Source organism: Mustela nigripes, chromosome 14 (genome assembly GCF_022355385.1).
Source record: "Mustela nigripes isolate SB6536 chromosome 14, MUSNIG.SB6536, whole genome shotgun sequence".
In the NCBI taxonomy this organism is placed as follows: domain Eukaryota; kingdom Metazoa; phylum Chordata; class Mammalia; order Carnivora; family Mustelidae; genus Mustela; species Mustela nigripes.
The window spans coordinates 23775338-23797179 of NC_081570.1; the positions used below are offsets into that span (position 1 = coordinate 23775338).

General features: G+C 48.3%; 1 protein-coding gene across 7 annotated transcripts; it reads left to right on the forward strand.

Moving 5' to 3' along the window:
* The first annotated feature begins 1067 nt into the window (after positions 1 to 1067).
* Positions 1068 to 20945, forward strand: TMEM39B (transmembrane protein 39B). Of its 7 annotated transcripts, XM_059377008.1 has the most exons (9): positions 1239 to 1379; positions 2999 to 3125; positions 3860 to 4079; positions 4647 to 4730; positions 5049 to 5203; positions 12275 to 12611; positions 13568 to 13755; positions 18967 to 19087; positions 20488 to 20945. In XM_059377008.1, exons 1-9 carry the CDS (start codon positions 1376 to 1378, stop codon positions 20728 to 20730), a joined length of 1479 nt encoding a protein of 492 aa, XP_059232991.1. In that variant the 5' UTR covers positions 1239 to 1375; the 3' UTR covers positions 20731 to 20945. The 7 variants fall into 7 exon arrangements, with proteins under 7 accessions (XP_059232990.1, XP_059232991.1, XP_059232985.1 ...); XM_059377001.1 differs by lacking the exons at positions 1239 to 1379; positions 2999 to 3125; positions 3860 to 4079 and adding an exon at positions 4424 to 4521; XM_059377007.1 differs by lacking the exons at positions 1239 to 1379; positions 3860 to 4079; positions 4647 to 4730; positions 5049 to 5203 and adding an exon at positions 1068 to 1091.
* The last annotated feature ends 897 nt before the right edge of the window (positions 20946 to 21842 follow it).

Sequence of the window (21842 nt, forward strand, 5' to 3'; positions counted from 1 at the left end):
GTGAGTCTTTAAAAATGAAAGTTCAAACCCTCCAATAGTTCACCATCTCATTCAGGGTAAGGAGGAGCCCTATATGGTCCATCCCTTCTCATACCCCACTCTCATGTCTGCTCCAACCAAGCTACACTGATCTTGCTGCTTCTTAAACAAACTAGCTGTGTTCATACCTGAAGGCCCTGCCACTGATTTTTTTTCCCTCTGCCTGGAATATCCCTTTTCTCTGGATATCTGTATGACTGACTCATTTCCTTCAAGTGTTTGGTCAAGTCACCTTGTCAGCGAAGCCTCCTCTGACTGTCCTGTTTAAAACTGCAACTTCCCATCCCCCTTTCCTGTTTACCTCCACAACAATCATTTCTGTCTAACATAATACAGAATTTACTAATTTTATGTCCATCTCCTCCCACTTAACTGTCCAGCTCTGTGACTATCTATTAATTAATATCTACTCGTTCGTTCAATTAATTGAATACTGATGTCTATTATGTGCCAAGCACTGTGCTAAGCCAAGGAACTACCAGGTGACTGAGACAGTTTATAGGTCTTGTAAGGGAAAAAGTCCTAACAGCCGGTAGGAATAGCTTATTTATTGAGTACTTCCTCTGTGTTAAGTGTCGGCCATGCATCTTATTAATAATGATGGCTAACATTTGTTAAAACAGACCCTGTTCTACATCCGTTATCTCATTCAACTCTCACCAGGACCTACAAGGTGACTATTAACGGCCTCAATGTAAAGACCAAGAAACAAGATTTCAAGGCTCAGAACAAGGAGAATCAGGATTCGCACTAAAGTGATAACAGGAGAAAGATTTAGAACTTAGGGTCAGCCAAACTAGGTAAAAGATTGGTTGGGGGGGGGGGGGGGCAAGGGAAAAAAGGAAGAAACCCCTCCGCCGGGTGAGGGGGGACTAGAGAAAAGCAAAGCCGAAAACAAAGACGAAAGCCAATTTGGGACCCGCTGAGTTTCAGGCGCCTGCGGGCCACTCCTGAATACAGTTCATCTTGGGCAGGAGCCCAGAGGCGGTTCCGGCCCCCTCCCTCGGGCCTGAGGAGATGCTGGGAGAAGGCATGCACGAGAAGAGCAGGAGGTGACTTCCCTCCCTCTGGGGTCTCCAGCAGCAGCGGCAGGAAGGGCGTAGGGGACCGCGAGACAAAGAGCGCGCAGCCACCGCCTTTGTCCGCGCGGCCCCTTTAAGAAGCGCGCCCCCAGCTTCCAACCCGCCTTGTATGCAAATTTGGCGGCCTGGCGGGAGCGCGCGGCTGATACCCGGGGACTGGGCTGCGGCGGTTAGTCCTCTCCCGGCCGCCGTCGCCTCCGACATATTGCCCGCAGGAGCTGCGGCGGCGGAGCGGAGAGCGCCGGGGGGAGGAGATGGGTGAGCGGAGCGGCACCGGCTCAGCCGGGGAACGGGCGGACGTGGGGGTCGGGATGGCCAAGATGCAGACTGCTCCCCCACGCGGACAGGATCCCGGCGAGGGAAGGGGGAGGGGATGCGGGGCACAGAGGGACCCCGCCCCCTCCTGTCGCTTTGCGGGGTGGGGCCTCACTTGTGGGGGCGGGGCATTGCCACTGGGGGCGGGACTTCTGAAATGGAGAGGGCCTTTGGGGGCTTGGGCTTTGGTGGGGAGCTGCTCACCTGGACTAGAAGTGGGGACCGTGCTTAGCAGTGGGCGGGGCCTTGGTGCTAGGGCGGAGCTCCTGGGCTGTTGGCGCTTGTGTGGGGGCGAACTTTCTGGGCTGTAGGGTCTTGGCACTGGGGGCGATGGCGCTGGAAGGAGACCTTCCCGACCAAGGGAGCCCATTCTGGAGCGGGGCTTCTGGGCGGAGCGAGCTTTTATTGGCTTGTGGGCGGGTTTTCTGGGCTGACAACGGTGTGTAGGCGGAGCTTCTGGGCCCAGGGGCTTTATGTGGGTGTAGAGCTTTCAAAGAGAGGAGAGTAGGTGTGGGTAGAGCTTTTGGATTGAGGGTGCATGTGTAGGACGTTTAAACCAGGTATAATAGGGTATAATAGCATATGAACAGGGTTTCTGGGTTGGGGCTGGTCGGGTGCAGAGCTCCTGGGTAAGTACTTTCTGGAAACATTTGGAGAAAGCTGCTGAGCTGGGAAGCTAGAGCAAGGGTGCCCGCACCGTGTTGCGGTGAGGAGGTTTGAACAAGGCTGTGACTTTGATTAGGACTGGGGTGGTGCTTCGGAGCTTTGTGCAGGATGGTGCCTGGGAGCTTGAGCTAGACTTCTAAGCCTAGAGAACGTAGGTTTTGGGTCCACAACCACAGCATTCTCCCAGAGCCCACATCTTGACCCTATGCTCAGGCTCTAGTCCTGACCTTGAGACACCTATTGAGCCGGATCTCGGACTCTGGAGGGAAGGGCTTCAAGGATGTCCAGAATTGTAAGCCTAGAGAGACACTTGTAGTATCTGAACGAAGCAGTGTATATCAAAGGTAAGAGCTTAAGCCTCAGACCCCCAGACTACCTGTGACCCAGTGTAAACTCAGTTTCCTAATCTGTGGAAGACCTACTTTGCTGGGTTCATTTCACTCATCCACAAACACAGGGCACTGACTTTATGCTGGACACTATGGTGGAAGGAAGGGATACAACAGTAGAAAAGACAAGGGTAATGACCGCACTGACCTTCCATTCTAGTGAGAAAGACAGACAATAAATATGTTAACAAATGAATAAGATAAATTCCAAGAGTGAATTGTTGTGGCAAAAAAATAGAAATGTGAGTTATAGGGGTGAGTACGTTAAAAATGGCAGTCAGGTAAGGGCTTTGCAGATAAGACACAGCAAGTACAACAGATGGCAACAAGTTTGGTTTGCGTAAGGAGAGAATGGTAGGAGATGAGGCTGAAGAGAGAGGCAGGGCTGGGTCAGAGGTCTCTGTGGCTATGATAAAATGAGACATCTGGTAACTGGTAGCTAGTATTGCTATTATCCTTGATCTCTGCCATCTGGCTTGAGGATCTACCTTATGTTGAGTCCCACAGGAGGACGAAGAGGTCCCAACAGGACATCCTACTGTCGAAATCCTCTGTGTGAGCCAGGATCCTCAGGAGGCTCTGGTGGGGGCCATACTTCCAGCGCGTCAGTCACTAGTGTCCGTTCTCGCACCAGGTAAACCACCTCTATCTCTTTCCCCTCACTTTGGGCTCCCAGAGGCAGTATGAACAAAGCTCTCCTTCACTGGGCTCAGGCTCTAGGATTTGATACCCAAGATGTCAGATGGGGGTTTAGTACAGTGAGCAGCAAAAAAAGACGGGGTGGTTACTTGGGCAGAGGCAGTGGGATATAGGGTAATAAGCCCAGAGGTTTCTAGTTACAATCCCGCTCCTGATTTTCTGGTGGCTTGAAAAAGTTGTTTCCCCTTTTTGCGCCTTATTTTCCTCATCTGTCAAATGGATCTTTTTTTTTTTTTTTTTTTTTAAAGATTTTATTTATTTATTTATTTATTTGACAAAGAGAAACACAGGGAGAGAGGCGGAAACAAGTAGGGGAATGGGAGAGGGAGAACCGGCTTCCCTCCAAGAAAGGAGCCCGATGTGGGGCTCAATCTCAGGACCCCGGGATCATGACCTGAGCCAAAGGCAGAAGCTCAACGACTGAGCCACCCAGGTGCCCCTGTCCAATGAATCTAATAATTCTTTCCTTCCTGGCGAATGTTGGAAAGCCCGAATAAGATTAGGGATAGGAAAAGGCTCCGTGGCTCCATTGTCTGACGGGCAGGTTTAGGACTCCCTCGTTGCCATGAGCTGCTTTTCTGATCCAATCCCACCACCCTGTGTCCTGGAAGCCCTTCTTGGTGGGGTTCTCAGGTCAGCTGCTGATGTTTCTCCCATCCCACTTCACAGGAGCAGTTCTGGCACTGGCCTCTCCAGCCCACCACTGGCCACCCAGACAGTTGTGCCCCTCCAGCACTGCAAGATCCCCGAGTTGCCTGTCCAGGCCAGCATTCTGTTTGAGTTGCAACTCTTCTTCTGCCAGCTCATAGCCCTCTTTGTCCACTATATCAACATCTACAAGACAGTGTGGTGGTATCCACCCCCCCCCCCCCCCCCCCCCCCCTCCCTGGTAGGTGCCCAGCTAGAATCAGCCGTGTGTGTGTGTGTGACATTTGAGTGCAGTTTAACACAGCTTACCAAGCACCCTGTACACTTGGGTGTGGAGAGTGTAGAAGGAACAGGAAGCAAATGACTCCTGAACACTCACCCCTAATTGCTCAGTATCCTATTAGGCATTTGAAAGGTAGCAGAGATAACTCTGACAGATACTGCCTAAAGAGTGCAAAATCTTAAGTCCTGTGGGGGAGAAGAGCCACAGGCATGAATTGAGTACTTCAGGAGTGAAAATATCACCATGCCGAGAGGTGCAGGGACTGGGGCATGGGTGATCAGAGCAAGAGGGCTCACACACCACTCTCTTATCTCCAGGGACTGTCCCACTTCCCTTCTCTCGGTCCTGTTCTGCTCCTCTAGGTAATTTCCTGGCCTGACTCAGCCGGAGGCCTGTGAAGGTCAGAGAGTGGGGACAGTCCCTGTGGCAAGGACTGGGCAGGGGGAGGTGGGGATGAAAAAAGCCCGTATATGGGCAGTGGGCCCATGTGACCCCTGGCCTCTGCCCACCCCACCTCCCCGACAGAATTTCCACCTGATCGACTTCAACTTGCTGATGGTGACCACCATCGTTCTGGGCCGCCGCTTCATTGGGTCCATCGTGAAGGAGGTGATTGGGTCCCAGAGGCTGGCCGGGAACTTTGGGATTCCCCTTACCCCTGGGGGTACCAGGGAAACATATCAAGCCCTTCAAGCCAAAGGCAGTTCCTTGGGGCTCCCTTTGAACCCTGTGGAAGAGTATTACCTCCCATCACTCTTGGAGTTTACGGGCCATCGAGGAGAAAGTATTCACCCTGCCAGGTTCTGCCCAGCCTGCTGCCCCACATTTCCTTGGGGGTGGATCACAGGCCAGGCTGGGTGGGATGTGGGCCCAGCCCCGGTAGCCTCCGTCCAAGGCCCCATCCCGTCCTGTCTCGCCCCGACCCAGGCTTCTCAGAGGGGGAAGGTCTCCCTCTTTCGCTCCGTCCTGCTGTTCCTCACCCGCTTCACCGTTCTCACGGCAACAGGCTGGAGTCTGTGCCGCTCCCTCATCCACCTCTTCAGGACCTACTCCTTCCTGAACCTCCTGTTCCTCTGCTATCCGTGAGTACCCCTCACTTCACCCCCTCACTGCCTAGCACCCAGCTCCCGACCTCTGCCCTGAGTGTGGCTGGGTCAGCAGGCCCTCACACCTGGCGGACTCACTGCAAGGCAGCACCGCTGTGCTCTCACGTTGTCCAACGGCATCCCCCTGAGAACGAGATGATTAGCTTTCTTTTGCAGGAGCAGAAACTGAGATAGCAGGCATCATGTACCCCAGGTGCCACCAACGGGGAGGTCAGAATGGGACTCAGATCTGAGTGTATATGCCAAAGGAACGTTCCCGATGGGGATGCATGGGCTTTGTCTCCCTCTTCTTTCCTTTTCTCTCTCATTCTTTCTCTTTCTCCGTCTTTTTTTGTAGCTTGGTGTTTATGTAATCTCTCGGTCCCTCCCCCGCCCACCCCGGTCTGTGTGCATGCAAGCACCTGCATGTGTGCAGGTTTCTGCGTGGGTGTCTATGCATGAAACGTGTGTATGCGTGCGTGTGTGTATCTGCACATGCATGTGTGTATGTCAGTGTTTGTGTCAGTTTGCTCACTCCATCTCACCAGAGCCCACATTCTAGAGGACGGGAAGATAGCGTCTGGGAGGAGCCCAGGACGGCACCCTTCTGGCCTAGAACTGGGGAGAACTTTGGCAAGACATCCATTCTGGCTGTTCCTGGGACAGGCTCCTGGCTGCCTGGACATTTTACAGACGTTGCCCAACCCCGGGGCTTTCCGCTTCATGAGTTTCCTCAACCTGGGCCAGTTCTCTGTCCTGGAAAGCTTTAGAGCCAGATACTCAGCCCTCTCTACCCTGCATGACCAAAAGGGTGCTGTCATGGGAGAAGCCCCATCACATTTGTTTCAGTTATAACTCGTGTTTAATTATAAGAGTGACACACCTGTCTTACAAACATGTTAAACTTTACAGTAGTTTTAATGTAGAAAATGAAAATCCTCTATAATATCAGTCCTCCAGAAAACCATTATTTGCAGCATATCCTCCCCAATTTTTTCTATTCATGCATATACACTTACACTTTTTTTAAACAAAAGAAGGGATTAATCTATGCATGATGCTATATAATTTATTACATTTTTTGCATAATCTTATAACCTGAGTATTTTTCCACAGCAATACATAGGGGTCTCCCTCATTTTTTTAATGGCCTCATAGTATTCCATTATTTTAGGTTTCTCACAGTTGTTGTATTTGTCTTCTGTTGGTAGCCTTTTGAGGCGTTCCTAGCTTTTCCCTATTGGAGGCAGCTAGTTTTTGAGTTGCCCCCATAATTCTAGTATCCTTGTACCTTTACTCCTTTTAAAAACGTAATTGATTTTATAGTTGGATAATAGGTTTACAGAGTTAAAATTCAAAATTATAAATATGTGTAAAATGTATACATTCGATATGTGTAAATTATATGGAATGAAAAAGTCTCTCCTTGGCTCCTGTCGGTTAGCTGTCCAGTTTCCCTTCCAAAAGGCAACTACCAATATTTCTGGTTTCTTGTATATCCTGGAAGTAAGTGTTGTTTTATGCATTACAAGCATATCATACACACATCCAGGCACACACTCATTGATTCTGCTCAATGACAGATGAAGATTTACTTAGTTCACTCTTCCATCCGTACTATTCCCAATATTATATGACTGTTACTATTATTCTCCATCGATTATCTTTCCAATAATGTCAGTATGCCTTTACTTTTCATTTCCTCAACAGTAATCACTTAATCCCTTTTACGTAGACGGTAATATTAGGAATTCTACCCATCCACTTTTCCTCCTTTTCTCTTCCTCCTCTCACTTCCTGGCAGCTATATTCTATATTATTAAGCTTGACATTCACATTCTCCTATATAACCGTATTTGAGTCTTCCATTCTTTGTGTAAGGTTAATTCTAAAAACCAAGAAGCAGTAAGTAGTCTTGATGTTGTTATGATTACGGAAATACCAATCACTTCAGGACCAAGTAGTGTGCATAGATGATACTCCTTCCCTATAGTTACTGAGTTATAATCTTGGACCTCTTAAAAAAAGGAAGTTCCATGTCAAGGTCAAATGGTTTCTCTTTTCTTACATTCCATCAATTGCTTAAAATCATGTCACATTTTTAGTTTGCTTCATATTTAGATTGTAGCTTTCTTATACAGCTTTTTTTTTTCTTGGAGTTCTAATTGCCTTTCTTTTTTCTTGTTGACAAAAGAATGCTGGGCCTTCAACATATCCTCAAGTTTATCCAGCCTCTCAGTCATGCTTCCTGTTGCCTGGAGTCCATTTTTCCCCCTAAAGACATCCTTCCTGGAGCCCTCCATCCTCCTGCTCCAGTCTGGAGTGGTTCTTTAGGCCTGCTGTACAGCTCTCAGCCTGGGACTTCCCTTCGCTGCCCTCCTGGGTTGGATCCACTGTTTCCTGGATCCCATGTCTTCCTCTTTCTTGGTTTTCTCCCTTATTTTGCTGGAGTGCATTATCAGGTAATTTCCTTAACAATGGGATTGTGGGAGGTATAAACATTCTGAGGCCTTGCATGTCTAAAAATGTCTTTATTCTGCCCTCGTACTTGATTGGTGGTTCAGTTAAATGTAGATTTCTGAGTTCAAGTTCATATTCTCTCAGAAGTTTTAAAAAGATACTACATTGTCTCTAGCATCCTATGTTTCTAATGAGAAGTCTGCTGCCAGTTTGATTGCAGGTACTCTGTAGATGACTTGTTTTTTCTTTTCTGAAAACTTTTAGAGATTCCCCTGTTTATCTTTTGATTATTGAGATATCACAAGGAGGTGTCTGGTGTGGGACTTTCTTCATTCATCGTATCAGTACTCTAGGACTCTCTTAACCTGAAGATTTCAGGAAAATGTTCTCCTATTATTTCTTCGATAATATCTTCCTTTCTGTTTTTTTCTGTTCTCTATGGAACTTCTGCTCATCAGGTGGTAGAATTCATAGATTGATCATCTGTTTCTCTTATATTTTCTCTAATATTTTTCATCTCTCTCCCTTTCTCCCTCCCCATCCCCCCACCTTTCTCTCTGTCTCTGTCTCTCTGTCTCCCTACTCTCTTTTTCTGCTCTCTCTTTTTACTTTGCCTCTAGGGAGATTTCCTTAACTTTATCTTCCAGCTTTTTTATTGAGTTTTTCAGCAATCATATTTTTCATCTCTAAGGCCTCTTATTTTCTGATTGTTCTTTTCTCATAGCATTCTTTCTTGTTTTAAAAATCTCTTCTGGGGGCGCCTGGGTGGCTCAGTGGGTTGAACCGCTGCCTTCGGCTCAGGTCATGATCCCAGGGTCCTGGGATCGAGTCCCACATCGGGCTCTCTGCTCAGCAGGGAGCCTGCTTCCTCCTCTCTCTGTCTGCCTCTCTGCCTACTTGTAATCTCTCTCTGTCAAATAAATAAATAAAATCTTTAAAAAAAAAAAAAATCTCTTCTGTTCCCTCAATTTTGTATTTCCCCTGGGGTCAGTTTTTTGTTTCATGCTGCTGGTTTTCCAAGCATAGTTCGTTTCTTTAGTTATCTCTTTACGTTGACCAATGAAAGACTGAATAGTTGGAGTACACTTCCTCTCCCTCCGCCAGGAATTCTAAGTACATGAGCAGGACACACGGACTGGCAGACTTTGCTTTAGGATGAGGGAGTGCCGTGCTGGTTGTCAGGTTGTGGGCCTCCATAGGCCAGAAGCCAGAGTAAGGAGGTTACTCTAGGGTGCCCCCATTAAAGACCACAGTTCTCCCCAGACAGTTTATTCAATTTTTTAATGTCAGAATCCTTCAGGGTAGGTTGTATGAGGTAAGAGAATAAAGGGACTGGCTTTTACAAATAAATACACATCTTTGTTTAATCCCCTTTGTTCAGTCCTGCAGCTTGCTTCTACCCTTTACCAACTGTGCCTACATCAAGTCATTCTCTTGGGTCACTGGGCAGATAAGTTCCTACCCCCAGTGCAGCCCTCTTATAATATGTACTAGACCTATACTGTCTAGTTAAGTAGCTTCCAGCCACCTGTTATTGAACATTTGAAAGAGGCTAGTTTAAATTGAAGTGTGTTGTAAGTGTGAAATAAACATCAGATTCTGAAGATTTAGTACCAAAAAAGAAAGTAGAGGTGCCTGGGCGGCTCAGTGGGTTAAACATCTGGCTCTTGGCTTTGGCGTAGGTCATGATCTCAGGGTCATGAGCCCTGATTGAGCCCTGCATGGGGATCCACACTCAGCGTGGAGTCCGTTTGAGATTCTCTGCCTTTCCCTCTGCTCCTCCCCCTACTTGCACATACTCCCATGCACACTCATTCTTTCTTTCTCTCTCTCTCCAAAATAAATAAATAAAATATTCCAAAAAAAAGAAAAATAAAAAGAAAAGAAGTAATCTTACTTGGAAGTAATGATTATATGTAAAAATAATAATGTTTTGCATATATTGGGTTAAATAAACTAGAGTATTAAAATTAACTTCTTTTTTTTTTTTTTTCATGTGGCTACCAGAAAATTTCAAAGTACATATGTGATTCTCATTGTAGTTCTCTTGGACAGCACTGCTGTAAATGATGGCTTCCTTCCTCATCTGTCAACATGTTTCCATCTGCTTTCTAAATTTGTCAGAATCACTTGTGAACTGATAACCCCACTCCCATTCTTTTGGCTGATATTAATTTATTTTTTACTTTTATACTGTCATGTCTTGAGTGAAGAAGATGAGAGGGAATCTGCCATCTTGCGTGTGAAGTTGCCTCTAACTTGTGACCTGCAAAGCAGTCACTTGCTGTTACCAAATAATTTAATTATATCTGCAGTCCTTAGAGGCAAAACCAGGGAGATTCTTAATTACTTAGACTTAAGTTTGGGTCTGAATCCCTTGTATGTTTCTGTAGGTGCCCCAGCCCTTCACTCCCACAAGGTGTCCTGAAGAGTGTTTTGGGAATCCCATTTCAGTCTTCTTTTCTGTCCCGTAGAATCACTGGTCTCTCTTTTCTAAATGAAATTTTAAGGATCTTCTACTTTGGATCAAGCACCATGCTTGGGTTTGTTGCAAGGTTTAAAGACAGTATTTATGAAAACAGTACATGTAATGCCTGACTGAGTGTGGAGAATCCATACAAGCTATGTAACTTAGGGCAAATTAAGGAAACTGAGGCTCATAGAGGTTAAATAACTTGTCCTAAATCACTGTGCTAGTAAGTACCAGAGCTGGGATTTTAATCCTGGCCTATTTGACCAAAGGTTCTGCTCCAGACCACAGTTCTCTAGTTATCTTACTAAACCTTACCCTAGGGAGAATGGTAGTAGCTTCCCCATTTTTTTTTTAAAGATTTTATTTATTTTATTTGACAGATAGAGATCACAAGTAGGCAGAGAGAGAGAGAGAGAAGCAGGCTCCCTGCCCAGCAGAGAGCCCGACGCGGGGCTCGATCCCAGCACCCTGGGATCATGACCTGAGCCGAAGGCAGAGGCTTTAACCCACTGAGCCACCCAGGCGCCCCAGTAGCTTCCCCATTTTATAGACCAGAAAGCAAAACCCCAAAAAGGCCATCTGTTTGCCCAAGGCCACTCATGTATCCCTTCTTGGAATATCAGAAAAAAAGGAAGAAAAAAATTACTACTGATAAGAAAATGTAGCGTTCTCACTGGTCCTGACTCCTGGGGACAGCCCAGGGACCCTTCTGGGGCTGTGTGTCTGAGGACCTGGGAAAATGGATAAGCTAAAGAAGCTAAAAGAAGGAACATCTATAAATAGCACCTACGGCAATGTTCCAGGGACTGTGCTAGGCGCTTAGCTGCTTTTTCGCCCCTTATTTGTTTATTTGTTCGTTTTTATTTAAAGTAATCTCTCTGCCCAATGTGGGGCTCAAACTCACAACCCCCAGGTGGAGAGTCACATGGTCCAAACAACTGAGCCAGCCAGGTGCCCTGGCTTTTAACTACTTTTTATTTATTTATTTATTTTTAAAGATTGTATTTATTTATTTGACAGAGAAAGACACAGCAAGAGAGAGAACATAAGCAGCAGGAGTGGGAGAGGGAGAAGCAGGCTTCCTGCTGAGCAGGGAACCCGACATGGGGCTCGATCCCAGCACCCTGGGATCTTGACCTGAGCTGAAAGCAGGCATTTAATGACTGAGTCACCGAGGCGCCCCTTAACTACTTTTTATAATTATCTTCTTTCTTGGGCTTTGAGTCCATCTAGTTTTCTCCTCAAAAGATACCAACCATGCAGTCAAAATACCCCTTGACTAGTGAGCTCCAGCCCTAAGGGTACCACGCAGGGAAAGGGATTTCTGTTGTTCAAGGGCCCATTTCAGTGCCTGGCACATAATAGACACACTGTAGATGCTGTTTCTGAGCTGCCTTCCTCCGTAAGCCGAAGAGCTGCCTCTTGAGGACGCAGCTGTCATAACTGGGACCTCTCTTGTGGTACTGCGGACTATTTTTTTTTTTAATGTAAGCTTTGTGTTCAGTGAGGGCCTTAAATTCATGACTCCCAAGATCAAGAGCCACATCCTTTTCCGACTGAGCCAGCCAGGTACCCTTGTACATTTTTAACTGATTAACCACTCATAGTATTTGTTGAGTATGTGTCTTGGTCTTTGGTGCCAGACAGTTCCGGCTTTGAATCCCAGCCCTATTGCTTCCCTACTGGTTGGGTAACCTTGGAGAATCTACCTCACCTGTCCAAGCCACAGCTCCTTCAAAGTAGTACAAGATAGTAGTACTGAATGCCTAGTGTTCTTAGGAGAAGCAAAAGCAGAGAACACGTGTAAAGTGCTTAGTACAGTGTCTAGAGCACAGAGTGTGGCCAAGTGAATGTGGGCTGTTGGGATCACTGTTAGGATCACTGTTAGTCAGCAATAGACCAAGTGGCAGGGCCTCATCTGCTTCCTGCTTTGTTCCCGATGCTCGGCCTGCACTCCATACTGATACCTAGGTTGATCTTCTGATCAGAGTCTGGCCGGATAGAAGGATGGGTGCATTCTCCTCTCTGAGCAGCCGGGAGAGCTTAAGCCCAGAGAAGAAAGATTCCTTCCCTGGGTTCGGGTTGGGATTGTGGCCTGCGGGCAGGCCTCCCCTCACCACGGTCTCCCCCAGCAGGTTTGGGATGTACATTCCGTTCCTGCAGCTGAACTGTGACCTCCGCAAGACGAATCTCTTCAGCCACATGGCCTCCATGGGTCCCCGGGAGGCGGTGAGTGGCCTGGCGCGGAGCCGGGACTACCTGCTGACACTGCGGGAGACGTGGAAGCAGCACACGCGGCAGTTGTATGGGCCGGACGCTATGCCCACCCACGCCTGCTGCCTGTCCCCCAGTCTCATCCGCAGCGAGGTGGAGTTCCTCAAGATGGACTTCAACTGGCGCATGAAGGAAGTGCTGGTCAGCTCCATGCTGAGCGCCTACTATGTGGCCTTTGTGCCTGTCTGGTTCGTGAAGGTGCGTAGCCCAACCCAGGGAGGGAAGGGGCCTGCCTGGGTCCTTACCCTGCTGCCTGCCCCCCAGGAGCCCTCCTGCTTGTATGAATAACTGGATCGTTTTTGATAAGATTCCCCTCTGTTCTCTTGAGGGCTAGAGTAACGACTGCCTCGATTTTAGAGTGGAGAGAACAAGGCTCACTGAGGGAGCGGCCTACTCAAGGTCACCCAGCCAATGAGGGGATAGGACATGGTTGTTCGTAATACTGGATAACAGAAAGCAGTGATGTATTTCATTAGGGGGTATGAAATGAAATGATGTATTTCATTTGGGCCCAGGCATGTTACAATGGCTAGCTTTCTCATTAAGTAGGAAAGCCAGGAGTCTTCCAGACCCGAGTGACTTGAAAAGCCTATGCTTTCTCTCTAGCTTTGTCTGGCCTTCTGGGATGCTACCTCCTCAGCAGACAGTAGAATTGAAACATTTCTCCCAGGCTGGACTGCACTGAGTGATGTGAAGCTGAGACGATTCGATGTTTCTTGAGCACCTACAATGTGCTAGAGCTTTCATGAGTGTGATAATCCTCCTGACACCTCTCAGAGAGGCATGGTAGCTGTTCCTATCATGTGGTGGAAGAGAAAGAGCACAGAGAAGTACAATGACTTGCCCAGCATCGCATAGTTAATAAGCAACAGAGCCACAGTTTGAACTCAAGTCTGTTCGACCCCAGAACCTGTACTGGCTCCGAGTCGTAGGCGGTGGGAGCAGTTTTTCTAAAAAGAGGAGCTTGTAGGGAACAGAGTAGTGGGCACAGGGTCCAAGCCCATGGTTAAGCCCTCTGTGTTAGGAGTTTGATCGTTGGTCTCAGGCCCCCTGGAAGGCTGCCCCAGTTTCTGAGGCAGATTGAATCAGGGAAGGGGGAGGGAGTGAGGCGACTGGGGACACCCCAGGCCTTACCGATCTCCCACTGCCCCCAGAACACGCATTACTATGACAAGCGCTGGTCCTGTGAGCTCTTCCTGCTGGTGTCCATCAGCACCTCGGTGATCCTCATGCAGCACCTGCTGCCCGCCAGCTACTGCGACCTCCTGCACAAGGCCGCTGCCCACCTGGGCTGCTGGCAGAAGGTGGACCCAGCACTGTGCTCCAATGTGCTGCAGCACCCGTGAGTCGCCCTCCCTTGGCCTGCCCTGCCCAACCCCAGCCCTCCGGGTCCATGTCTGTGGAGCCGCCAGGCTCCTCCCTCCCCAGCTTGCGCATTCAATCTGCAGATGGCCATTGAGTACATCTTGTAAGTCAGACCTTGCAGCCAGAGTGGGGTACGGCTAGGCCCAAGGCAGACATGTCCCCTGTGCTTAGGTAACTTGCAGCGTGCTGGAGACGGGAGGAGACCAAGCAGTAAATTCCCAGACGTGTTGACTTTCTCATTCACTGACTGGTCCTTAGGCAGCTCATTGACCGATCTACTCTAGCCTTCATTCATTGCTTCTCTCCTTCTGTTCCCTGCTCTCTCATCCATTCCGTTGTTAGGTCACCTCCTATCGGGCAGACATTTACTTCCTCCGAAGCCATACTGGGCCTGGTGCTATGTATTGGACAGAGGAGCTTGGATTTTGACCTACAGGCAGAGGGTGCTATGGAGGCTGTTGTACAGCAGAGGAACCCATTCCAAGGGGCCTTAGAAACATCAGTCTGGGCAGAGGATAGGGTGCTGTGTTAGTCAATGGTGCACCCTGACCAGGGAAGCAGAGCCACAGAAAGGGAATGACCGAGCTGAGGTCCTTGAAAAGGTCGGTCAGCTGGGGGTGACAGCCGCATTTACAGATGATGGGAAGAAGGAAACCCAGCTGCAGGACAGCACTGCAGAGACAGAAGCACCCACTTGGGAGCCCAACCTCCTCTCAGCTGGGTTCACCCTTCATGGGGCCGTCCTCACAATATTTTTCACCCAGGTTACCCTTGTTTTCCTGCCTGTATCCCCCCATTAAACTGGAAGCTCCTCCAGCCTGGGCCCTTCTGAATCACATCTGAGCCTCGGGCCCAACACAGATGTGGCAGAGAAGAGGTCCCTAGGACAGGTTTGTAGAGGTAGGTCCCTCAAGTAGGTCCCTCAAGAAGCAGAGATGCAAAGGGAGGCTGCAGAGACGCCTGGCTCGCTCAGTCCGTAGAGCCCGTGACTCTTGATCTAGGGTTGTGAGTTCGAGCCCCACATTAGGCAAAGAGATCACTTTAGATAGATGGATGGATAGATGGATGGAAAGTAGCTAAGTGCCTAGCATGGTCCATGGAACATTATAGTAGGTGCTATTTACAGACATTCCTTCTTTTAGCTTGGAGCTTATTCATTTCCCTAAGTCCTCAGACACAGCCCCAGAAGGGTCCCTGGGCTGCCGCCGAGAGTCAGGGCCAGTAAGAACGCTACATTTTCTTATCAGTAGTAATTTTTTTCTTCCTTTTTTCTGGTGTTCCAGGAAGTGATACATGAGTGTCAAGCAAACAGGTGGCCTTTTTGGGGTTTTGCTTTCTGGTGTATAAAACAGGGAAGCGGGGCGCCTGGGTGGCTCAGTGGGTTAAGCCGCTGCCTTCGGCTCAGGTCATGATCTCAGGGTCCTGGGATCGAGTCCCGCATCGGGCTCTCTGCTCAGCGGGGAGCCTGCTTCCCTCTCTCTCTCTCTGCCTGCCTCTCCATCTACTTGTGATTTCTCTCTGTCAAATAAATAAATAAAATCTTAAAAAATAAAAAAAATAAAAAAATAAAATAAAACAGGGAAGCTATTACCATTCTCCCGAGGATAAGGTTAAGTAAGGTAACTTAGAGAACTGTGGTCAGGAGCATAAACTTTGGGGTCAAACAGCCCTCCATACTAGTCAGGGTCCCTCCCAGACTCGGTCCAAATGGTCAAAGAAAGAGGATAGACATTGCCAAATGGGCCTAAAGGGGACTCGGCTTAGCTTTGGCCTCTGAGGAGAGGGAGGAGCAGAGAGGTAGAATATAGGTGAACATAAGGAGAAACCTGTCCACAGCTCACCATGGTTCGCAGAGAAGACCCAGGCTCCTTCGCATGGCTTCCCAGCTGCTGAAGTGGGTTGTGCCAGCCTTTTCTGCCTCCTCTCTACCCATCCTTCCCCACTTACACTCTACTCTAGCCAGACCAGGCCACTTTGGGTCCTCAAACTCTGTATGCGTGTTTGTATCCAGGCTTTGGCACATGATGCTCCTTTTGCCTGGAGCATGTTTTCCACCTTTCTTCTCCTGATTAATTGCTATGCCTCCTTTAGCAGTTCGCTTCTTCTGGGAACACTTTCCTCACCAACCAGGATGGGTTCTGTGCCCACTGCCCCATGCTCCCCAGGATCATCACATATCACAATCATTGCACCTAACACTTTCCGCTCTGTTTGCTTAGTTACTTGTCTGTTATTCCAGGACTAAAGCTCCTGGAGGTCAGGGTCCTTGGCTGTCAAGCGCTCCCCGTTTCATTCCTGGCAGAGTGCCTGGCTTATCATAGGTTTATGGTAAATTTTTGTGGTTTGTGTCTAGTCTTTTTTTAAGATAAAATTTATGTATGGTGAAATGCACAAGTCTTTTTTTAATTTAATTTAAACTCAGTTTAACTAACATACAGTGTATCATTAGTTCCAGAGGTAGAGTTCAGTGATTCATCAGTAGCATCTAACACCCAGTCCCCTCCTTAACGCCCATCACCTAATTATCCCATCCCCCCACCCGCCTCCCCTCCAGCAACCCTGTTTGTTTCCTAGAGTTAAGAGTCTTAAATGCACAAATCTTAAAGTGTACAATTCTTTGCGTTTTGACAGTCCTGTACCCCCATGTGGAGGTAGACCTGTACCCCCATGTGGAGGCAGACCTGTACCCCCACATAAAGATAGAACAAGATGTAGAATATTTACAGTCTTCCAGAAAATTTCCTCTTGACTCTTCCCAATGACCACCCCCCACTTACCATCACCACCCAGACAAATTTTTCTACTTTTCTTTCAAATTTTTCTACTTTTCTACTTTTCTTTCAAAACTAACCTATTCTACAACCTCACATAAATGGAATCTTGGGTTCAGTTTCTTTTTCATTCAGCATATTCCCTGTGAGGGTCATCCATATTGTTAGGTATAACAGGATAACTGGTTTTTTATTTTTTGTTTTTTTTTAAAGAATTTATTTATTTATTTGACAGATCACAAGTAGGCAGAGAGGCAGGCAGAGATAGAGAGAGGAGGAAGCAGGCTCCCTGTCGAGCAGGGAGCCCGAGGCAGAACTTGACCCCAGAACCCTGAGATCATGACCTGAGCCGAAGGCAGAGGCTTAACCCACTGAGCCACCCAGGCACCCAGGATAACTAGTTTTTGATTAAAAAAAAAAAAAAAAAAAAAAAAAAGATGTATGTATTTGAGAGAGAGAGGGAGAGAGGGAGAGAGCATGTCTGTGAGCAAGGGAGGAAAAAGGTGGGGAGGATATCCAAGCAGACTCCCACTGAGTCCAGAGTCTGACATTTCTCTCATGAGCCATGAGATCAGAACCTGAGCCGAAACTAAGAGTCATGTGCGTAACCGACTGAGCCACCCAGGTACCCCAATAACTGGTTTTTAAATGAATCAACAAGATAGGAACATGAGTTAGAGTTTTGTTTTGTTTTGTTTTGTTTTAAGATTTTATTTATTTATTTGACAGAGAGAAATCACAAGTAGATGGAGAGGCAGGCAGAGAGAGAGAAAGGGAAGTAGGCTCTCCGCTGAGCGGAGAGCCCGATGTGGGACTCGATCCCAGGACTCTGAGATCGTGACCTGAGCCGAAGGCAGCGGCTTAACCCACTGAGCCACCCAGGCTCCCCGAGTTAGAGTTTTTTGTAGACAGTGATTCTCTGTCCTCTGGCCCAGGATGGGAGGACCTGAGAGATGTGGCAGAAACAGAAGATCCCACCATCCCATTCATGTGCCCACTGAGGCCCCTTCTGTGCCAGGCCTTGTGCCATGCTCTGAGGACAGAGAGATGAAATGGACACCGTCCCTTCCCTCAAAGGCTCCCAGATGAGTGAGGGATACAGGGAAATAAGTAACAAAACACTGGGGAGAGTGGACCAGTAGCAGGAGATTCAGGGAGCTGTTTGTGAAGGATGCTGAACTCTGTGGGGAATGTGAGAAAGGCTTTCTGGAGGATCCTGACTTTGGAAAGAGCTTGCCGGAAGGATACAGCATCAGGAAGGGCACTCCAGTTGGAGTGACTTACGTGGAGACATAAAACGATAGGCCGTATGGGAGGAACTAGAAACCAAAGGGAATGGCTTGAGCCCAATCTGTGCAGCGGGAGTCATGGAAGACTACACAGGGCTTCAGAGGCCAGAGAGAGTCCTTGGGGACTTGATTCCAAGGGCACTGAAAACACTTTGGAGGGTTTTGAGTAGAAAATAGGCTCAGCTTGGTGTTTTACGAAGACCAGTCATGGGGCGCCTGGGGGGCTTAGATGGTTAAGCATCTGTCTTTGGCCCAGGTCATGATCCCAGGGTCCTGGGATTGAGCTCCATGTCAGGCTCTGTGCTCAGTGGGAGTCTGCTTCTCCTTCTCCTTCGGCCCCTTTGCTCGTTCCTGCGTGCTCTCTCTCTCTCTAATAAATAAATAAATAATCTTTTAAAAAAGAAAAGGAAGGGTGCCTGGGTGGCTCAGTCAGTTAAACAGTTGACTCTTGCTATTAGCTCAGGTCACAATCTCAAGGTTGTGACATCAAACCACACGTCAGGCTCTGTTCTGGTCATGGAGCCTGGTTAAGATTCTCTCTCTCGGGGCGCCTGGGTGGCTCAGTGGGTTAAAGCCTCCGCCTTTGGCTCAGGTCATGATCCCAGAGTCCTGGGATTGAGCCCCACATCGGGCTCTCTGCTCAATAGGGAGCCTGCTTCCTCTTCTCTCTCTGCCTGCCTCTCTGCCTACTTGTGATCTCTGTCTGTCAAATAAATAAATAAAATCTTTAAAAAAAAAATTAAAAAAAAAAGATTCTCTCTCTCTCTCTCTCTCCCTCTGCTGTCCGCCTCACTCTCTCTCTTTCTTGCTAAAAAAAAAAAAAAAGAAAAAAAAAAAGAAGAAAGAAAGAAAGAAAAGAAAATGCACCCAAAGAGGGAAAAGGGATTTCTTTACAGTCCCGCAGACATGAATCTCAACCCTAGAACTTCTGACTCCCATGAATTTCTCATGATTTTTACCTCATTTTTACAGAGGAGGCACCTGAGACCTAGAAAAGGAAAGTCACTGTGTCTAAATGATAGAAATGGGAGTAGGGCCCTGGTGGTAACACCAGACCCAGTCTTCTGGTACCCCCTTTTTGTGGGTGAGCTGGGTGTAAGGGGCACTATTGTTGGGCTGTGCCTCCAGGTGGACGGAAGAATGCATGTGGCCCCAGGGCGTGCTGGTGAAGCACAGCAAGAACGTCTACAAAGCTGTGGGCCACTACAACGTGGCCATTCCCTCCGACGTCTCCCACTTCCGCTTTCACGTGAGTCTCCTCCCCTGGGAAGGAGGGGCGGGGCCCTATCTCTAACGGGGAGGATCCTGGGGCAGGAGAATGATGTCCTAGCAACAGAAAGCTATTTTCAGTATTTCTCAGATCCAAAGGAAACCCCACATGTGCAGCACAGGACAGCCATACAGATGGTGACTTCATAACCGCAGCTCACTTGCTAGCAAATCTTTGAAAACGGGCGGAGGTGGGAAAGATGATACCAAAAAAGGAGGGTTTCTTAGGGGTAAAAAACTAACTGTCCTCATTCCATATGGTGTGACGGGCGCAGTGGTAAGCACCTGCCAGGCACTCTCCGTTCAGCCTTTGCCTGCCTTTGAGAAAAGTGCCAGGGCATTTTCCAAGACTGAAATTGACTTAGGGTCTGACTTGTTCAAGGGGGCCTTGCTGGGAACCTTGGGGTCTGATGGTAAGGACTCATGGACTCAGCATTACGAAAAAGCTGCTCAGAATCATTGAGGCTAGTTGTCTCTGTTTTATTTACTTATCTTGCTACCAAAATCCTTTTTTCCAACACAATCATAGACTAAAGTCAGGTATATAGGACCTGATGGCACCGCTCTGTTTGAGTGGGTTGGGACTCCCTTCACTTCCCACTCACCACTGTCATAGGTCCCTAAAAGGCCTCTTCAGATCCTGGGGTTCTAAGGAACACAGTTTGAGAAGTCATTGATCTGGGGTGCTCTCCTCACAGTAGAGAAACCTGAGGCCAAGATGGGAAAGGGACTTGCCTTTGCTCCTCCAGGCTGTCAGGTGCAGAGCTGAGCCTGGCATGCTGGTTTCTTGGACTCCCCATTTCCTGCCTCATCCGTTCCCACCCTGTAAGCAGCTCTTGACATTTGGGTACCTTGGCCCCTGAAGAATTGAGATTCTCTAGATGTCAGTCACTCTTTGGAGCTGGTCAAAACATTCTTCTGGAGTCCCAGCACTCTACCTTGCTTTGTAAATACCAGGTCAGAGTGAATTGTCACCACATGCTCTGGAAGCTTCGGGCCTAGGTCGGGATGCTACCCGTGAAGAAGTGGGTGACTCAGACTGTAGAGTCTCTAATAACTTTCCATACCTATGTCGTAAGATTCTGATTTGTTCAGACCTGACTGTACCCAGGAGGATCACATATAAAAAGGTGTCGATTGTAGACCAGAAGTGTGAGTGAGCAAGCAAGATCTCTCAAGAAAAGCTTGCTGGAGGAGGGTCTTAACTTCTGTGGGAAGCAGTAGAAAGACCACAAGCAAAAGCAGAGAGGGTGGCAGAGTCCCCACCCACATCTGCATGGGGCCCCAAGAGCCTTCCCCCTTCACCGCTCCACAACCCACACCCAGGAGGCAGGTTTCTGGAACATTCTTTCTAATCCCTGCCTACCCTTTCCTGGGCAGTTCTTTTTCAGCAAACCCCTGCGGATCCTCAACATCCTTCTGCTGCTAGAGGGTGCTGTCATTGTCTACCAGCTGTACTCCTTAATGTCTTCTGAAAAGTGGCACCAGACGATCTCCCTGGCACTCATCCTCTTCAGCAACTACTATGCCTTCTTCAAGCTGCTGCGGGACCGCTTGGTACTGGGCAAGGCCTACTCCTACTCGGCCAGCCCCCAGAGGGACCTGGACCACCGGTTCTCCTAAGCCCCAGGGTGATCCCACGGACAGTATCCAGGCTTCAGCCTGGGGCTTTCTGGGAAGGGGCTGTTGGGGAGGGTTGGGTGAGGGGCAAAAAAAACCCCACAAAAACAGACAAAAAAAATTCACCAGAGCTTTGTATTTTTGTTACATACTGTTTGTTTCTTTGATAATTGATGTGATTATGAGGGGGAAAAAAAAGTGCTATTTTTATACTCCCATTAAGCCTGTGTGTCCTTTGTTTCTTAACCTTCCTCTTGCCTATCAGGCAGAGAGCAGAGGTTAGAGGTTAGGATTCTGGACCAGGAAGCCCGATGTGTGACTTCTGGTGCCCCTGTGGGTCCTACCTTCTCCAGTAGAGCAGAGAGGAGGCACCAGAGGTCATGGTAACAGTGATAGCTACTGATGGCTGAATGCTGTGTACCAGACATTAATCTTATGTGTATTATAGGCCTTGTCTCAGTCCAACTTTTATGACAACCCTAGTGGATAGAAGCTGTCATTCCAATTCTGTAGATGAAGAATGAGCTCAGAGAACTATAGTGACTTGCCAAAGACAACACAGCAGTCAAAAAACCCTCCCAAAGGACACCACCACTATCCTAGCAGAATGTGATGTCCTGATGTTCTCAGCACGCGGTCACTGAGACCCTGCTGACTGGTGCTGAGTGTGCTATAGGATGCCCAGAGACAGAAACAGAGACAGGATCCTACTACACTGGGATGAGTATAGCCATTACGATATACAGAGTAACACAGGAGAGAATGTTTAATGCTTTCTGGACTTCTTGGAGAAGGGGATAGTCTGAGTAGTCAGCCACTTCCTAGATGGACAAAATGGGGGAAAGGCACTTCAAGTGGAGGAAAGGACACATGGAATAGCACAGAGATTTGGAACATCCTGGTGTACTTGGGGAGGGTAAGCAGAATAGTTCCTAGAGAGAGAAGGATAAGGAATATGGGGTGGGGACGGGGTGGGCCTGCAGGGAGGTGATGCATCAGGGAGGACCAGTGGCTCTAGGCACGGGAGGGAGGGTGTGTCAGTGAGGCCAAGTGCTAGAGTGGAAACAAAGCTGCTTGGAGAGAGCCCTGGTTCCTACAACATAGGCCAGAGGGCT